The 21,020-nt window shown below is 34.6% G+C and overlaps 1 protein-coding gene across 1 annotated transcript in view; it reads right to left on the bottom strand.

Annotated features, from left to right (window-relative positions):
• The window catches only part of C7H11orf65 (chromosome 7 C11orf65 homolog), an 81,311-nt gene that overhangs the window by 21,721 nt on the left and 38,570 nt on the right, over positions 1 to 21,020 (bottom strand). Inside the window, exons 3-5 of the mRNA XM_059068276.1 lie at positions 4,065 to 4,118; positions 3,732 to 3,932; positions 2,149 to 2,279 (exon numbers count right to left, since the gene is read on the bottom strand). Of these exons, the coding sequence (XP_058924259.1) occupies positions 2,149 to 2,279; positions 3,732 to 3,932; positions 4,065 to 4,118 (386 nt within the window). The remainder of the gene's footprint in view (positions 1 to 2,148; positions 2,280 to 3,731; positions 3,933 to 4,064; positions 4,119 to 21,020) is intronic.

Raw genomic sequence — 21,020 nt, forward strand, 5'->3', positions numbered from 1 at the left:
TTTCCTCATCCAAGAGAGGATGGATTGTTTGTTATGATTCTATTTTATCTTCATTATTATCTTATTAGGTTTACATATTGCTTGTTGTTGATTTTATGGTTGCTTTAGGGTTTGTAGTATATATATTTAACTATCATGGTCTACTTCAAGCAATATTATACCACTTCATGTGTAGTATAAGGACCTTCCAGCAGTACATTTCCATTTCATCTTTTTCAACCTTTGTGGTATTGTTATCATGTACTTACTTCTGCACTTTTATAAATTTGTAAATACCATAATACATATACATTTTCACTGTTTCTGCTTTAAATAGTAAATTACATTAAAAATGTTTTTGAACTTTATTCAGTAATTGCATCTATATGTTGATATTGTATTGTGATTTTTTGGAACTATTTACTTGTAATGTCAGAAAAAATACACAATTATGTTTTGTTTGATGAAGATTTTCAATATAAGAGAAAAGGATTATAATTGTGGAATCAGGAACTGATTGGCAACATCAATATTAACTCATTAGTTTAAAATGTAACACCTATCATGTAAAATATTGTGGTAAAACCAACATAAAATTTATTGTCTTAACAATTTATCTTAACTATTTTTAAGTGTATAGTTTAGTAGTTAGTTAATTACCTTTTAAAAAAGGTCATGAAGAACCTAGGGGTAAGACGGGAATAAAGACACAGACCTACTAAAGAATGGACTTGAGGATATGGGGAGGGGGAAGGTAAGCTGTGACAAAGTGAGAGAGTGGCATGGACATATATACATTACCAAACGTAAAATAGATGGCTAGTGGGAAGCAGCCGCATAGCACGGGGAGATCAGCTAGGTGGTTTGTGACCACCTAGAAGTGTGGGATAGGGAGGGCGGGAGGGAGGGAGATCCAAGAGGGAAGAGATATGGGAACATATGTATATGTATAACATTCACTTTGTTATAAAGCAGAAACTAACACACCATTGTAAAGCAATTATACTCCAATAAGGATGTTAAAAAAAAAAAAAAAAAAAAAGGAAGTGTAGGGACTTCCCTGGTGGTGTAGTGGATAAGACGCTTTGCTCCCAATGCATGGAGACCAGGTTCTATCCCTGGTCGGGGAACTAGATCCCACATTTTGTGGCTCAACTAAGGAGCCCATGTGCCATAACTAAGACCTGGTGCAGCCAAATAAATAAATAAATAAATAAGAGATTAAAGTAGTAGGAAGAAAAGTTCTTTATACTGCTGGTCCGTTCATGGTGATAGAACTCAGCTTTTGTCTGACTGAAATGTTTTTTTCCATTTTTATTTTTAAAAGATATTTTTGGTGAGTCAGCTGATATTATTTTTTCTTCTCAGGGATATATTTTCCTGCTTCTTTGAGTGCCTGATAATTGATTACTATATGGTAGATATTGTGAATTTTATAGATTTTTGACCACTTGAGTTTTTTGTGTTCCTTTAAATATTTGGGGGCTTTGTTCTTGTACATTGTCAAGTAAACTTGGAAACAATTTGATTCTTTGGAGACTTGCTTTTAATATTTGTTAGATAGGTCTAGAATGAATTTTAGTGTAATCTATACAAGTCAGTTTCTTTAGGGGAGAAAGAAAGTTTGAGAATGGTATAGAGTGGGTCTAGAGTGTCATATTAAAGTTATCTCATATATAAGAGTAAATGATGATTTTCATATCTCATGTTCCAAAAGATTATGATTTCCTTGTGGTCAAAGAGAATCTGTCTTTTCCCATTTATATCCCAGAGCTTAACAGTGTCTAGCAGGCACTTATTAAGTACTTGCTTTCTATGTATTTTTAAAAATATACTGTAATCTTTCATCTTATTTTATTTATTTATTTTTTTGTGGTACACGGGCCTCTCACTGTCATGGCCTCTCCCGTTGCGGAACACAGGCTCCGACGTGCAGGCTCAGTGACCATGGCTCATGGACCCAGCCACTCCGTGGCATGTGGGATCTTCCCGGACCGGGACACGAATCTGTGTCCCCTGCATTAGCAGGCTGACTCTCAACCACTGCACCACCAGGGAAGCCCTTTCGTCTTATTTTTAAAGTAACATGTAGTTAGTTTAGTAGTGATAGCAATCTAAAAAAAATGATTGTATACGTCTTTAGTAAGTCTAAGTATTTCATCAACTTACATTTGCCGCATCCATTCTACTTTTCTAATTTTTCTTTTCTTTTCTATATCTTGCCTTCTCTTCAGTTTAGAGAAATGGAATTCACTTTCCTTTTTGTCTCCCACCATTACATTTTCAGTAGACTTCCAAAACTATTGAGAAATGAAAAATGAATACACAAAATATTGGATTATTGATTATGAGGTTATCTGACTATAGAAAAGAACGGTTATCTGACTATAGAAAAGAACTTCTGTGAGTTCAGTAGGAATATGCCAATAGAAATAGAGGAAAGGATAGACCCCTTTATGATATTTCTAATTAAGTGAATGGCGCATTGAACCTTAAGAAGCACATGCCATAGGAATATTAGTGTATTGAGGTACTATTTAATAAGTATTTGTTGAATGAATAAATGAATAGACATATTCTAAGAGTGTTTTAGTTTCTCATAAGAACCGATCTGGCCAGTAGGTGCTATTGACTTTTGAAGACTCTAATCCTCAAGGAATATGGGTACACTCAAAGAATATAGAAATCTCACCATTGTGTCCTAAGACTTTGTGGTTTCCCCTTTTTGACACTTTATGCTAACTGGTTGCCTGTTTTCCTATTTCTAATTCATTCTTCCTCCCTCACCACGTACACATTAAATAACAAAGAGGAAAGTTTGTTACCCCCCACAGCACTCTGAATTTGCCTCTATTAAAGCACATATTCACTGCACTGTACTGAAAAATCCTGTTTACTTGACTTTCTCCTTAATTAAAAGCAAACTACTTAAGGGAAAAGACTATTCTTATGTACTATTGCTTCCCAAGCGTCTAGTACAATGCCTGACATCTGGTTGGTATGCAATAAAGTTTGAATGAATGAATGAATTCACACTTTGATCATTTTCACTTTTCATACTTAGTATATTCAGTATACTACATTCTACAATCTGTATACCAGAGATTGAAGATTTGAATGAAGATATTTGCAGCCATATAAACAAATATCCAGAGCTATAGAACCAGCTAATGTTAACTTTAAAAATATAAGTTTACAAATATCCTTAGATAGATATTATTTCCACAAAAAGATTAAACATGGGGTCTATAGAAAAGTCTTAGAATCACATATATGCATTAGGAACTATTTATATTTAAAATCTTTCTGTTCATATGAACACATGTTAAATTTTCCAACACCATGAAAATCCAAATGATCTCCCACTAATGTCTGCTGTTACAAGCTCTATAGAGAAAATGGCATACTATTCTCAAGAACGCTCACCTCTTGTTCAAGGATTAATATGGAATCAAAAACATCTTCAGATTTGCTTTGTTATAAAGATGGGTAATGGCTGAGTACCAGAGAGTATCTAAAGATAGCCTAGATTCAAAGATGATTATTAAAAGTAGAAGTAAGTGTAAAAAAAAAAAAAAAGATATTATTGCTGTATCTTGAAGTATATTAGTAACCACAGAATAGTTAAGCAAATTTTATCAGTTAAATTAGTAGGATTCATTATTTTTAAAAATAATCTAAAAATTAATTTTCAGAAAGACAGGTTTGTAAGCACATAATATTTAAAAGTATTAAGATTTATCTTTTCTTACTTTATCAGAAACAGGCCTCCAGTCATTGTTCTCTATACGACGATACCAGCCACTATAATCCTCTTCTTGAAGATTATCACTTTTAATATGAGATGTATGTTTTGCTGGAAGTTTTGTGTAATCTCTAGGGCTATTAGCACACAAATCTTCAATATGTCTGTGAGTGAAAATTTTATAGTATATTTCAGGTGGAAATTTAACCTATAGTTGGAAAAGTTCAAAGGATCATTTCAATTTAATTAGAAAAATGGCGTATGTTTTTTAAAATTACATCTTTTAAATTTCATGTAAATGTGCTTTAAAAGTACTAAATAAGAATTTATCCATACTTACACCACCTAATCTGAATCGTACATTAATGCCAGCAGCAGCATCTAGAAGTTCTGCCTATAAAAAAAAAATTAGTCTTCAACATTCTGTATATATCAGTTCACAACTTCTCACTCTATTATGTTAAACAGTTGTTGAATATTGATTATTTATAAATAGATGAAGTGAATAAACATCAAATAGTTAATTTTAAATCAGAACGTATCTTAGGATTTATTTTCTTATAGACACCCAATAAGTAAAACAGCTTACATTATAACTGGGAAAATGATACCAAACTATGTTTCCTTTCTATGTAATGTAAAAGTGTAAAAGTCAGGTGATTTGTTAGTCATAAAACAGAAGTTTTTTAAAAATTCCTCAAATATATGATTTTCATATTAAATATCTTCCAGGTAAATTCAGAGAAAAAAGTGTGACTGGTGAATCTGAGTTAAACAACAGATGACCTTTCTTAGCTAGCTTTTATTAAATAAAAAATACATGTTTAAATTTTGTAAGAATTGTATATAATTGATCTTCTAAATTTTAGTGCCCCACACCAAATGGAAAGTAGAGAAAAAAATTCTTGGTCCCCAACGTGTCTCCTGACTATACTAAGTTAGATGAGAAAACAGATGTTACCCTAAATTGTTCAGCCTGAAAGACAATATTAGTTTTGCATAATTTTCTCCTGGCTAAAAATTACACACACACACACACACACACACACACACACACACGGTCCCTGACTTATGATGGTTTGACTTAAAATTTTCCATCTTTATGATGGTGCAAAAGTGATACACATTCAGTAGAAACCCTACTACTAATTTTGAATTTTGATCTTTTCCCAGGCTAGTGATACACTGTATCATACTCGCTCTGTCCTGTGATGCTGGGCAGCAGCAATGAGAGAGATAGAGAACACAAAATACAAATATCAGAAATGAAAGATGGGTCATCACTACTGATTCCGTGGACACTAAAAGGATAATGAACAAATTTTATGAATAACTCTATGCTCACAAATTTGATAACCTAAACTAAATGGATTGATTCCTTGAAAGACACAACCTACCAAACCTCACATAAGGAGAAATAGACAATATGAATAGATCAATAGCTATTAAAGAAATTTAATGAATAATTCACCTTTCAAAGTAGAAAACACCAGGCCCAGATGGGTTCACTGGTTAATTCTACCAAACATTTAAGGAAGACAGCATAGTGGAAATCACCAAGCTGAACAGAGAAGAGAAAAAAGAATTTTAAAAATGAGGATAGCTTAGGAGACTTCTAGGACAACATGAAGCATTCTAACATTTGCATTATAGGGGTCCCAGAAGGAGAAAAAAGATAAACAGGCAGAGAATTTACTTAAGGAAGTAATATTTGAAAACTTCCCTAACCTGGGGGAGGAAACAGTCATCCAGGCCCAGGAAGCATAGAGAGTCCAAAATAAGATAAACCCCAAGAGGTCCACAAGACACATTATAACTAAAATTTTAAAAATTAAGGATAAAAGAGAATCTTAAAAACAGCAAGGGAAAAACCACTAGTTACATGCAAGGGAACTCCCATAAGACTATCAGCTGACTTTTCAGCAGAAACTTTGCAGGCCAGAAGGGTGTGGCAGAATATATTCAAAGTAATAAATGGAAAAAAACCTACAACCAAAATTACTCACCTGGCAAGGCTATCATTCATATTTGAAGTAAGTATAGAGGTTTACAGACAAGCAAAGGTAAAAGAGCTCAGCACCACTAAACCAACTCTACAAGAAATGTTAGAGGGACTTCTCTAAGTGGAAAAGAAAAGACCACAACTAGAAATATAAAAATTATGAAAGGAAAAATCCAAACACACAGTAAAGGTAGTAGATCAACCAGGTATAAAGCTAGTAGATCAACATGTATAAACACACAGTAAAGGTAGTAGATCAACCATGTATATAAGACAAAAGTAGTAAAATATCTAAATTCACAATAAGGAGTTAAGGGATTCAAAAATCAAAAAGATGTAAAATATATCAAAACCATTAAACATGAAAGGGTGGCAGAAGTACAAATCCAGGTTTGTTAGAATCCTTTCAAACTTAAGAGATCTTCAAATTTTAAAAATGTTTATGTAGACACACACACCTCATGGTAATCACAAACCAAAAACCTATAATAGATACACACACAAAAAAGGAGAAAGAAACCCCCCAAAACATAAAGACAGCCATCAAATCACAAAGGAGGAGGGCAAAAGAAGAAAGGAACAAACAAGAACTTCAAAAACTACCAGAGGGCTTCCCTGGTGGCACAGTGGTTGAGAGTCCGCCTGCCGATGCAGGGGACATGGGTTCGTTACCCGATCTGGGAAGATTCCACATGCCACAGAGTTGCTGGGCCTGTGACCCATGGCCACTGAGCCTGTGCGTCCGGAGAGTGTGCTCCCCAATAGGAGAGGCCACAGCAGTGAGAGGCCCAGGTACTGAAAAAAACCTACCAGAAAACAGTGAACAAATGGTAATAAATACATATTTATCAATAATTATTTTAGGGACTTCTCTGGTGGTCCAGTGATAAACAATCTGCCTTACAATGCAGGGGACTCGGGTTTGATACCTGGTCCGGGAACTAAGATCCCACATGCCATAGGGCAACTGAGCATGCATGTCAAAACTACTGAGCTCATGTACCTCAACTAGAGAGCCTGCGTGCCACAAACTACAGAGCCCATGAACTTTGAAGCCCATGCATCACAGTTAGAAAAGAGAAAACTCTCATGCCACAACTAGAGAGAAGCGCACATGTCTCAATGAAGATCCTGCGTGCTGCAACTAAGACCTGACTCAGCCAAAAAATAAATTTTTAAAAAATTTAAGGGCTTCCCTGGTGGCGCAGTGGTTGAGAATCTGCCTGCTGATGCAGGGGACATGGGTTCATGCACCGGTCCAGGAAGATCCCACATGCTGCGGAGTGGCTGGGCCCATGAGCCATGGCTGCTGAGCCTGCACGTCCAGAGCCTGTGCTGCACAATGGGAGAGGCCACAACAGTGAGAGTCCCATGTACCACCAAAAAAAAAAAAAATTTAAAAAGTAATTACTTTACATGTAAATAGACTAAATGTAAATGGAATATTACTCAGCCATAAAAAGGAATGAAATTAGGTCATTTGTAGAGATGTGGATGGACCTAGAGTCTGTCATACAGAGTGAAGTAAGTCAGAAAGAGAAAAACAAATATTGTATATTAACACATATATGTAGAATCTAATAAAATGGTACAGATGAACCTATTTGTAGGGCAGCAACAGAGATGCAAATGTAGAGAATGGACATGTGGACATGGTGGGGAAGGGGAGGGTGGGATGAATTGGGAGATTAGGATTGACATATATACACTACTATGTGTAGAATAGCTAGCTAGTGGGAACCTGCTATCTCTCCCTGTTATAACATGAGGAGGTCAGCTCGGTGCTCTGTGATGACCTAGATGGGTTGGATGGGGGGTGGGTGGGAGGGAGGTCCAAGAGGGAGGGCTATACATATAGCTGATTCACCTCAATGTACAGCAGAGAATAACACAACATTGTAAAGCAATTATACTTCAATTTTAAAAAATCTGTATAGGAGAGATTTCCACCCCAAAGGGGTGTAGTCCACAAACATAGGAAGATGCACAGAAGTTGGGCAGCAAAAAGTGGGAAAATAAAATGCCCATCTGTGAGAAAAAAAAATATATGGACACACATATACACAACTCATGGTAATCACAAACCAAAAATAATAGATACACACACAAAAAGGGAGAAAGAAACCCAAAATAACATAAAGATAGCCATCAAGTCACAAGGGAAGAGAGCAAAAGAAGAAAGGAGCAAAAAAGAACTACAAAAGCAACCAGAAAACAATGAACAAATGGTAATAAATACATATTTATTAATAATTACTTTAAATGTAAATAGACTAAATGCTCCAATCGAAAGATATATGGTGGCTGAATGGATACAAAAACAAGACTCTACAAGAGACCCACTTCAGATCTAGGGACACATACAGACTGAAAGTGAGGAGATGGAAAAGGTATTCCATTCAAGTGGAAATCAAAAGAAAGACAGGTAGCAATACTTAGACTAAATAGACTTTAAAACAAGGACTGTAACAAGAGACAAAGAAGGACAGTGCATAATGTTGAAGAGATCCATCCAAAAAGAAGATAAAACAATTGTAGGAACACTTAAATATACAAAGCAAATAATAACAGACATAAAGGGAGAAATTGACAGTAACACAATAACAGTAGGGGACTTTAACACCCCATTTACATCAAGGATAGATCATCCAGACAGAAGATCAATACTAAAACACTGTCCTTAAATGACACATTAAACCAGATGGAGTTAATAGATACATAGAGTACATTCCATCCAAAAGTAGCTGAATACACATTCTTTTCAAGTGCATGTGGAACGTTCTCCAGGATAGATCACATGTTAGGCCACAAAACAATTGTCAATAAATTTAATAAGATTGAAATCATATCAAACATCTTTCCAATCACAACATTATGAGAAAAAACTGCAAAAAACACAAATATGGGAAGGCTAAAGAATATGCTACTAAACAACTAATGGATCACTGAAGAAATCAAAGAGGAAATCAAAAGAATACCTAGAGACAAATGAGAATGAAAACACAATGACCCCAAACCTATGGGACACAGCAAAAGCAGCTCTAAGAGGGAAATTTATAGAGATACAATCCTTCCCTAGAACATGAGAAAAATCTCAAACAATCTAACCTTACTTCTAAAAGAACAAGAAAAAGAAAAACAAAACCCTAAGTTAATAGAAGGAAATAAATCATAAAGATCAGAGAAGAAATTAATGAAATAAAGACCAAAAAATAAAAACATGAAAGATTAATGAAACTAAGAGGTAGTTCTTTGAAAAGATAAACAAAATTGAGAAAACTTTATCCATATTCATCAAGAAAAAAAGAGAGAGGGCTCAAATATATAAAATCAGAAATGAAAGAAGGGAAGTTACAACTGACACCACTGAAACACAAAGGCTCATGAGACATTACTACAAACAGTTATGCACCAATAATATGGACAACTTAGAAGAAATAAATTCCCAGAAACATACAGTATCCCAAGAATGAATCAGGAAGAAATAGAAAATATGTACAGACCAATTACCAGTGATGAAATTGAATCAGTAATTAAAAAACCCCCAACAAACTAAAGTTCAAGGCCAGACAGTTTCACAGGTGAATTCTGCCAAACAGTTAGAGAAAGGTTAACTTTGATCATTCTCAAACTACTCCCCCCCAAAAAAGAGAAGAGGATAGAATGCTTCCAAACTCATTCTATGAAGCCAATATCGTTCTGATACTTAAACCAGACAAAGACACCACATAAAAAGAAAATTACAGGTCAATATCACTGATGAATACAGATGCAAAAATCCTCAACAAAAAGCAAACTGAATTCAACAATACATTAAAAATATCATATATAATAGCTGTGTGACTTTGGGGAAATCAAATAACCTCCTTAGGTCTCGGTTTTATCAGCTGGAAAATAGTAATATCTGGCCCATAGATATTACTTGGTGATAAATAAATGAGATAATGTCTGTGTGAAGCAATGGCACATAGTAGATACTCAGAAAAAAATACCAAAAAATATCATATACAATGATCAAGTGGGATTTATCCCAGGGATTCAAGAATAATTCAATACCTATAAATCAATCAGTGTGATACACCACATTGACAAATTGGAGATTAAAATTCACATGATTATCTCAATAGATGCAGAAAAAACTTTTGAAAAATTCAAATCAATTTATGATAGAAAATATCTCAACAGAGTGGGTATAGAGGGAACATACCTCTACATAATAAAGGCCATATATGAAAAACTTACAGCCAATATCATACTCAATGGTGAAAAGCTGAAAGCATTTCCTCTAAGATCAGGAACAGGATAAGGATGTCCACTCTCACCACTTTTGTTCAACATAGTATTGGAAGTCCTAGACACAGCAATCAGATGAGAAAAAGAAATAAAAGGAATCCAAATTGGAAAGAAAGAAGTAAAACTTTCACTGTTTGTGGATGACATGATACTATACATAAAAAATCATAAAGACACCACCAAAAACTATGAAAGCTAATTAAGGAATTAAGTAAATTTTCAGGATATAAAAGTAATATACAGTAATATACTGTTGGGTTTCTATGCACTAACAATGAACTATCAGAGAGAAAAATTAAGGAAACAATCCTACTTACAATTACACCAAAAAGCATAAAATATGTAGGATAAAATCTAACCAAGGAAGTAAAAGAACTGTACTTGGAAAACTATAAGACACTGATTTAAGAAACGGAATATGACACACACAAAAAATAGAAAGATATATTCTGCTCATGGAATTAATATTGCTAAAATGGTTGGGGAATTCCCTGGTGATCCAGTGGTTAGGACTCAGTGCTTTCACTCCCAAGGGCATGGGTTCAATCCCTGGTCAGGGAACAAAAATTCCACAAGCCACCCCCCCCCCCCAAAAAAAAGGCCATATTGCCTAAAGCAATCTACAGATTCAGTGCAATCCCTATCAAAATACCAATGGCATTTTTCACAGAACAAGCATAAATAATTTAAAAATGTGTATGGAAACACAAGTGACCTTGAACAGTCAAAGCAATCTTGAGAAAAAAGAACAAAGCTGGGGGAATCACCCTCCCTGACTTCAGACTATACTACAAAGCTACAGTAATCAAAATAGTATGGTACAGGCACAAAAACAGAGACATAGATCAATGGAACAGAATAGAGATCCCAGAAATAAATCCATGCACCTTTGGTCAATTAATCTATGACAAAGGAGGCAAGAACATACAATGGAGAAAAGACAGTCTCTTCAATAAGTGGTGCTGGGAAAACTGGACAGCCACATGTAAAATAATGAAATAAAAACATTCTCTAACACCATATACAAAAATAAAATGGATTAAAGACCTAAATGTAAGACCAAATACTATAAAACTCCTAGAGGAAAACATAGGCAGAACACTCTTTGAATAATTGTAGCAATATTTTTTTGGATCTGTCTCCTACAGCAAAGGAAACAAAAGCAAAAATAAATGGGACCTAATTAAATGTAAAAGCTTTTGCACAGCAAAAGAAACCATCAACAAAACAAAAAGACAATCTATGGAAGAAAATATTTGTAAATGATATGACTGAAAAAGGATAATATCCAAAATATATAGAGAGCTCATAAAACTCAAACAAACAACCTAATTAAAAAGTGGGTATTTTTCCCACTTTTGGATAATGAATAGACATTTTTCCAGACATACAGGTGGTTAACAGGCATATGAAAAGATACTCAACATTGATAGTCATTAGAGAAATGCAAATCAAATCCACAATGAGATATCATCTCACACCTGTCAGAATGGTTATCATTCAAAAAGAACACAAATAACAAATGTTGTCAAGGATGTGGAGAGAAGGAAACCCTTGTTCACTGTTGGTGGAATGTAAATTGGTACAGCTAATGTGGAAAACAGGATGGAAGTTTCTCAAAAAACTAAAAATAGAACTGCCATATGACCCAGCAATTCCACTCCTGAGTACATATCCAAAAAACCCCAAAACAGTAGATTGAAAACATACATGCACCCCAATGTTCACAGCAGGATTATTTACAATAACCAAGATATGGAAGCAACATGTGTCCATCAACAGATGAATGGACAAAGAATATGTTTATATATATATATATATATATATATATATATATATATATATATATACACAATAGGATCCTCTGCAGCCATTAAAAAATGCAATTTTGCCATTTGCAAAAACATGAATGGACCTAGAGAGTATTATGTTAAGTGAAATAAGTCAGACATAGAAAGACAAATACTCTATATTATCACTTATATGTGGAATCTAAAAAATAAAACAAATAAATGTATATAATAAAACAGAAACAGGCCCACAGATATAGGGAAAAAACTAGTGGTTACCAGTGAGGAGAGGTAAGGGGGACAGGTAATGTGGAGTAGGGGACTAAGTGGTACAATCTATTATGTATGAAATAAGCTTCAAGGATATATAGTACAACACAAGGAATATAGCCAATATTTAATAATACCTATAAAAGGAGTATAACCTTTAAAAACTGTGAATCACTCTGTTGTACACCCATAACTTGTATAATATTGTACATCACCTATAATTCAATTAAGAAAAAAAAAGGAAAAACCCATAATGTACCACCTCATACCTGTCAAAATGGCTTTTATCAAAAAGACAACAAATAACAAGTGTTGGTGAGAATGTGGAGAAAAAGGGAACCCTTATGCACTATTGTTATGAATGTAAATTGGTGCAACCACTGTAGAAAACAGAATGGAGATTTCAAAAAAATTAAAAATGGAATTAACATATGATCCAGTAATTCCACTCCTGGGTATTAATCTGAATAAAATTACAATACTAATTAGAAAAGATACATGCACCCCTATGTTCATTACAGCATTATTTATAATAGCCAAGATATGGAAGCAACCTAAGTGCCCATGATTAGGTGAATGGATAAAGAAGATGTGGTACATATATACAATGGAATATTACTCAGCCATAAAAAAGAAGGAAATCTTGCAATTTGCAACAACATAGATGAACCTAGAGGATATTAAACTAACTGAAACAGGTCAGACAGAGAAAGACTAATACTGTATCATTTCATTTATATATGGAATCTAAAAAACAAAACAAATGAACAAATAGAACAGAATAGAAAGAGAGTTGCAGATACAGAGAACAAACAAGTTGCTGCCAGAAAGGAGGGAGATGGGAGAAGAAAGAATAGGTGAGGGAGATTAAGAGGTACAAAATTCCAGCTGCAAAATAAATGAGTTACACATGTGAAATGTACAGTGTGGGCAAATTAATCAATAATTATGTAATATCTTTGTATAGTGATATTAAATCTACACTTAGGCTTCCCTGGTGGTGCAATGGTTAAGAATCCACCTGCCAATGCAGGGGACATGGGATCGAGCCCTGGTCTGGAAAGACCCCACATGCTGTGGAGCAACTAAGCCCATGTGCCACAACTACTAAGCCTGCACTCTAGAGCCCACGAGCCACAACTACTGAAGCCTGCACACCAGAGCCCATGCTCCATAACAAAATAAACCACCACAATGAGAAGCCCGCACAACGCAACCGAGACCCAACCCAGCCATAAATAAATAAATAAATAAATCTATCTATCTACACTTATAGTGGTGATCATTTTGAAATGTGTAGACATATTGAATCACTATGTTGTGTAACAGGAACTAACACAGTGTTGTAGGTCAATTATAATAAAATACAAACTCACAGAAAAAGAGATCAGATTTGAGGTTACCAGAGGCTGGGGGGGAGGAGGAGGGGGAAGTGGATGAAGGCAGAGAAAAGGTACAAACTTCCAGTTATAAGGTAAATAAATACAAGGGATGTAATGTAAAACATGATAAATATAATTAACACTGCTGTATGATATATATGATAGTTAAGAGAGCAAATCCTATGAGTTCTCATTACAAGAGAAAAATACTTTTTTTCTATTTCTTTAACTTTGTATCTTGTATGAGAGGATGGATGTTCTTTAAACTTATTGTGGTAATCATTTCATCATGTATGTAAGGCAAAATCATTATACTGTATACATCATACAGTGCTGTATGAGAATTATATCTCAATAAAACTAGAAGAAAAAAAAACTACCATAAAATCCAGCAATACCCAAAGAAAATAAAAACACTAATTCAAAAAGATATTTGCCAGCCCCATGTTCATTGCAGAATTATTTACAATAGCCAAGATATGGAAACAACCTAAGTGTCCATGCATAGATGAATGGATAAAGATATGGTAATGGAATATTAGCCATAAAAAGAATGAATTCTTGCTGTTTTTAGCAATATGGGTGGGTCTAGAGGGTATTATGCTAAGTTAAATAAGACAGAGAAAGACAAATAATGTATGATTTTACTTACATCTGGAATCTGAAAAACAAAACAAATGAACAAACCTAACAAAATAGAAACAGACTAATAGATACAGAGAACAAATTGGTGGTTGCCAGAGGGGATGAGGGGGTGGAGGGATGAGCAAAATAGGTGAGGGAAATTAAGAAGTACAAACTTCCAGTTATTAAATAAATAAGTCAGGGGATATAATGTACAACATAGGGAATATAGTCAATAATATTTTAATAATTTTGTATGGTGACAAATGGTAACTAGACTTATCATGGTGATCATTTTGTAGTGTATAAAAATATGGAATCACTGTGTTGCACTATGTTGCACACCCAAAACTAATAAAATAGTATAAGTCAATTATATTTCAATTTAAAAAATTGATGAGGAATAACTCCAAGTTAGGGCAAGTAGAGAAGGAACAGAAGGAGGGGAACTCATGGTGTTTCTTCTGTTTCTGTACAATTTTATTTCTAAAAAGAAGTCCCCAAGAAAAACCTTCAGCAAACTAGAATAGGCAGGAACTTCCTCAACTTGATAAAGAACATCTACAAGAAACTTACAGATAACATCATACTTAATGGTGAGAAACTAGTCCCCTGACTATTCCTACTCAGCATCATATTGGAATCCTAGATAATTCAGTAAGATAAGAAAAGAAATGTGCAAAAATTGAGAACAGAACAAAAAATCTATCTTTGTTCACAGATAACATGAGTGTCTATATAAAATATCTCAGTGAACCAACAAAGAAACTCCTGGAACTAATTATAATAATGTTGGAGGATACAATGTTAACATAACAAAAGTCAATTGTGTACACTGGCAATGGACAATTGGAATTTGAAATTAAAAGCACAATGCTATTTACATTAGTGCCACAAAAGTAAAATACTTAGGTATAAGTCTAAGAAAATATGTAAAAGTCTATATGAGGAAAACTACAACACTGTGATGAAAGAAATAAAAGAAGATCTAAATGAAAGAAGAGTTAGTCCATATACCTGGATAGGAAGACTCAATATTGTCAAGATGTCCATTCTTCCCAACTTGATTTAAAGATTCAATGAAAACCCAATCAAATTCCCAGAAAGTTATTTTGTAGGAATGGACAAACCGATTTTAAATTTTACATGTAAAGGTAAAAGACCTAAAATAGTCAACATAATATTGAAGGAGAAGAACAAAGTTGGTGTTCTGACACTACCCAACTCAAGACTTTTTATTAAGCTGTAATAATCAAGACAGTGTAGGGACTTCCCTGGTGGTGCAGTGGTTAAGAATCCACCTGCCAATGCAGGGGATGTGGGTTCAAGCCCTGGTCCAGGAAGATCCCACATGCTGTGGAGCAACTAAGCCTGTGAGCCACAACTACTGAGCCCCTGTGCCACAACTACTGAAGCCCAAGTGCCTAAAGCCCATGCTCTGCAACAAGACAAGTCACCATGAGGAGAAGCCTGTGCACCACAATAAAGAGTAGCCCCACTCACTGCAATTACAGAAAGCCCACGTGCAGCAATGGAGACACAACACAGCCAAAAATAAACAAATAAATAAATTAATAGATTAATTAATTAAAAAGACAGTGTGGTATGGGTGAATGAATAAGTAAAAAGACCATTATAACAGAAGAAAGAGCCAGGAAATAGGCTCCCACATAAATATAGTTAACATATCATTGACAAAAGAGCAAAGGCAATTCAATGGAGAAAGGATGGTCTTTAACAAATAGTGTTGGAACAACTGAACATCCCATGCAAAATTTTAAAAAAATGAACCTAGACACAAATTTTACACTTTCACAAAAATAAGCTGAAAATGGTTCATAGATCTAAATGTAAAATTCAAAAATACAGACCTCCTGGAAGATAACATAGGAGTAAATCTAGGTGACCTTGGGTTTGTTGAAGATTTTTTAGATACAAAATCAAAAGCATAACTCATGAAAGAAAAAAAAATGGAAAGGACAGACTTTATTAAAATTAATGTTCTGTGATGAACACTGCTAAGAGAATGAAAAGAGAAGTCTCAGAAGGAAAAAAATCTTTGCTAAATACACATCTGATAAAAGACTGCTATCCAGAATATAGAAAGAACCCTTAAAACTAAACAATAAGAAGATGGAGAGCTTAATTTTTAAAATGGGCAAAGATATGAAAAGCTACCTCACCAAAGAAGATAGAGAGATAGCTAATTAGCAAATAAAAATATGTTCAACATATATGTCAAAAGGAAGTTGTAGATTAAAACATGAGATACCTCTAAATAATATGAGAATGGCTAACATCTAAAACACTGACAACATCAAATGCTAGTTAGAATATGGAGCAATAGGAACTCTCATTCATTGCTGGTTGGAATGAAAAATGGTATAATTACTTTGGAAGATAGCTTGGCAGTTTCTTACAAAACTAAACATAGTCTTACCATATAATCCAGCAAAAGAGAATTTAAAAGTACAACAGCAAGAATATATAAGTAAGAAGGGCTAAAGGGATATAAGTACATTGGGAAGAGATAAAAATGCCAACCTTTATATGATTTTCATAAGTCAAATATGCATATTGCAATATCTCATATAAGCATAAAAGAATGATAATAGAGAGGGGAAGTTTTAAGAATAAAAATAATAAGCCCAAAACAAGCATATATGTATAAGTATATATAAGTCCCAAAATATCAGTAAGTACATTAAATGTGAATACATTAAGTGCTCCAACAAAAGACACAGAGCATCATACTGGATAAAACTATTAACTAACAATATACTGCCTAAGAAAGACACAGATAAAATATGGAGATTCAGAAAGTTGAAAGTAAAATAATGGGAAAGATATAACATACAAACAATAATGAAAAATAGTGGTGTGGCTACATTAGTATCAGAGATTTTGAACCATAAAGCAAAGAGTATTACTAGAGATAAAGTGAGACACTTCAAAGTAATATAACGTTCAATTGACAAGAAAGATATAATGATCCTAAATTGGTTTTCAGTTAATACATGGCCTCAAATTATACAAACTACCAGAAAAAATACACAAATCTTTGATGATAGAGGGGGATTTTATTTTATATGAATTGAAGTATGGTTGATTTACAATGCTGTGTTCGTTTAAGGTGTAAAGTAAAGTGAATCAGTTATCATATACATATATACACTATTTTTATATTCTTTTCCCATATAGGTCATTAGAATACTGAGTAGAATTCCCTATGCTATACCATATGTCCTTATTAGTTATCTATTTTATGTATAGTAGTGTGTATTTGTCAATCCCAATTTCCCAGTTTATCCGTCCCCCTGACCCTTTCCCTCCTACTAACCATAAGTTTGTTTTCTGCATATGTGACTCTATTTCTGTATTAGAATTGAGTTCATTTGTGCCATAATTTTTAGATTCCACATATAAATGATAACATATGATATTTGTCTTTCTCTGTCTGACTTACTACACTCATAATGACAATCTCTAGGTCCACGTATGTTGCTGCAAATGGCATTATTTCATTCTTTTTTATGGCTGAGTAATATTCCATTATATATATGTACCACATCTTTATCCACCCCTCTGTCAATGGACATTTAGGTTGCTTCCATGTCTTGCCTATTGTAAATAGTGCTGCAATGAAAACTGGGGTGCATGTATCTTTTCAAATTATGTTTTTCTCCAGATATATGTCTAGGAGTCCGATTGCTGGATCATTTTACCATAGTTCTATATTTAGTTTTTTAAGGAACCTCCATACTGTTCTCCACAACGGTTGTACCACTTTACATTCCACCAACAGTGTAGGATTCTTCCCTTCTCTCCACACCCTCTCCAGTATTTACTCTTTATAGATTTTTTGATGATGGCCATTCTGACCAGTTTGTGAGGTGATACCTCATTGTAGTATTGATTTGCATGTCTCTAATAATTGGTGATGCTGAGCATTTTTCATGTTGTTTTTGGCCATCTGTATGTCTTCTTTGGAGAAATGTCTGTTTTGATCTTCTGCCCATTTTTCAGTTGGGTTGTTGTTTTTTTTGACCTAGAGCTACATGAGCTGTTTGTATACTTTTGAGATTAACCCTATGTTGGTCACATCATTTGCAAATATTTTCTCCCATTCTGTGTGTTGTCTTTCTGTTTTGTTTATGGTTTCCTTTGCTGTGCAAAAGCATTGTTTAATTAGGTCCCATTTGTTTATTTTTGTTTCTATTTTTCTTACTCAAGGTGGTGGATTTAAAAAGATATTGCAGCTATTTATCTCAGAGAGTGTTCTGCCTGTGTGTTATTCTAGGAGTTTTATAGTATCCAGCCTTACATTTAGGTCTTTGATCCATTTTGAGTTTATTTTATTGTATGGTGTTAGAGAGTGTTCTAATTTCATTCTTTTACATGTAGCTGTCCAGTTTTCCCAGCACCACTTGTTGAAGAGACTGTCTTTTCTCTATTGTATATTCTTGCCTCCTTTGTCATGGATTAATTGACCATAGGTGCATGGGTTTATCTCTGGACTTTCTCTATCCTGTTCCATTGATCTACATTTCTGTTTTTGTGCCAGTACCATACTGTTTTGATTACTGTAGCTTTGTAGGATAGTATGAAGTCAGGGAGCTTGATTCTTCCAGCTCTGTTTTTCTTTCTCAAGATTGCTTTGGCTATTCGGGGTCTTTTGTGTTTCCATACAAATTGTAATAAAATTTTTTGTCCCAACTCTGTGAAAAATGCAAGCAGTAATTTGATAGGGATTGTACTGAATCTGTAGATTGCTTTGGGTAGTATAGTCACTTGCACAATATTGATTCTTCCCATCCAAAAACATGATAAACATGATATATCTCTGCATCTGTTTGTGTCATCTTTGATTTCTTTCATCAGCACCTTATAGTTTTCTGAGTACAGATCTTTTGCCTCCTTGGGTAGGTTTATTCCATAGGTATTTCATTCTTTCTGATGTGATGGTAAGTGGGATTGTTTCCTTAATTTCTCTTTCTGATCTTTTGTTGTTAGTGTATAGGAATGCAAAAGATTTCTGTATATTAATTTTGTATTCTGCAATTTTACCAATTTCATTGATGAGCTCTAGTAGTTTTCTGGTAGCATCTCTAGGATTTTCTATGTATAGTATCATGTCATCTGCAAACAGTGATAGTTTTACTTCTTTTTCAATTTGGATTCCTTTAATTTCTTTTTCTTTTCTGATTGCCATGGCTAGACCTTCCAAAACTATGTTGAATAAAAGTGGCAACAGTGGACATCCTTGTCTTGTTCCTGATCTTAAAGGAAATGCTTTCCATTTTCCACCATTGAGAATGATGTTTGCAGTGGGTTTGTCGTCTATGGCCTTTATCATGTTGAGGTAGGTTCCCTCTATGCCCACTTTCTGGAGAGTTTTTACCATAAATGGGTGTTGAATTTTGTCAAAAGCTTTTCCTGAATCTACTGAGATGATTGTATGGTTTTTATTCTTTAGTTTGTTGATGCAGTGTATCACACTGATTTATTTGTGGATATTGAAAAATCCTTGCATCCCTGGGATAAATCTCACTTGATCATGGTGTATGATCCTTTTACTGTTTTGTTGGATTTGGTTTGCTACTATTTTGTTGAGGATTTTTACATCTATGTTCATCAGTGATGGTGGCCTGTAATTTTCTTTTTTGTGTTGTACCTTTGTCTGGTTTTGGTATCAGGGTGATGGTAGCCTCAAAGAATAAGCTTGGGAGTGTTCCTGCTTAAGCAATTTTCTGGAAGAGTTTCAGAAGGATAGGCATTAACTCTTCTCTAAATGTTTGTTAGAATTTGCCTGTGAAACCATCGGGCCCTGGACTTTTGCTTGTTTAAAGTTTTAAAATCACAGTTTCGATATCAGTACTTGTGATTGGCCTGTTCATATTTCCTGGATCAGTCTTGGAAGGTTAAGACCTCTGGCCCGGCCCAACCTCCACCTGTAGGTGGCCACAAAGTCCGCAGCAGCTAAAGCGAGACCTGTCTTGGCTGCAGGAACACTCACTGTCTGTTCAGATGTTCTGCAGGTACTCAGTGTACAAAGCCAGTCGTGGGGGTGTAAATCCATGGTTTGCACAGCTGTGAGGAGAGATTTCAGCTCTTCTTCCTTAGTTGCATGGCCCCTGGCACTCAGCTGTGATTTCAGCCCCACTGCTGCATGTGAGCCTCCTACAGTCATCTGCTTCCACAGCTGCCCTGGAGCACAGGAGCCACCCCCCAATGGGGAGGAGGTACAGAGGAGGAGGTAGACAGGGGGCATGAGAGCCCACTCTGGTGGACACAGGATGGGAGCCCTTCTTAGTGCCCCAGGAGGCAGGATCTGGTGCATGGGGAGACAGGATGTAATTACTGTCCCACACTTTGTGCATCACTCAACAACAGAGCTTTCTTCTATGGTGGCCAGGCTTATAATGGGAGATTTTAATGTACTTCTCTCAGTAACTGATAGTACAAGTAAGCAAAACTAATCAGTAAGCATATGGAAGGTCTGATCAACATAATTCACAAATTTGACCTAATTGACATCTATGTACTGTGTTCAACAACTGCAGAATACATCTACTTTTCAAATACAGATACAATATTGAAAAAATAGATTACTAACAGAGGATTGAAAATCACAGTGTGATTAAGATAAAGATAGATTTCACGAAAGATAATAATTTCCAGATGTTTGAAACTTTAAAAATGCAATTCTAAATTACCAGAAGAAATCAAAGTAGAAATTTTAAAATATTTTGTATTGAAATGGATGATGAAAATATGATATATCAAAATGTATATGCTAAAAACATACTGAAAATCAGTAAATTGACATTCCCTTCCAAAAGTTGGAAAACAACAGCAAATACAATTCAAAGAAAATAAAAAGAAGGAAATAATTAGGAGCAGGAAATGGTGAAGAAGGAACTTGAATAAACAAA

The sequence above is a fragment of the Kogia breviceps genome, chromosome 7 (assembly GCF_026419965.1).
Source record: "Kogia breviceps isolate mKogBre1 chromosome 7, mKogBre1 haplotype 1, whole genome shotgun sequence".
Lineage (NCBI taxonomy): Eukaryota > Metazoa > Chordata > Mammalia > Artiodactyla > Physeteridae > Kogia > Kogia breviceps.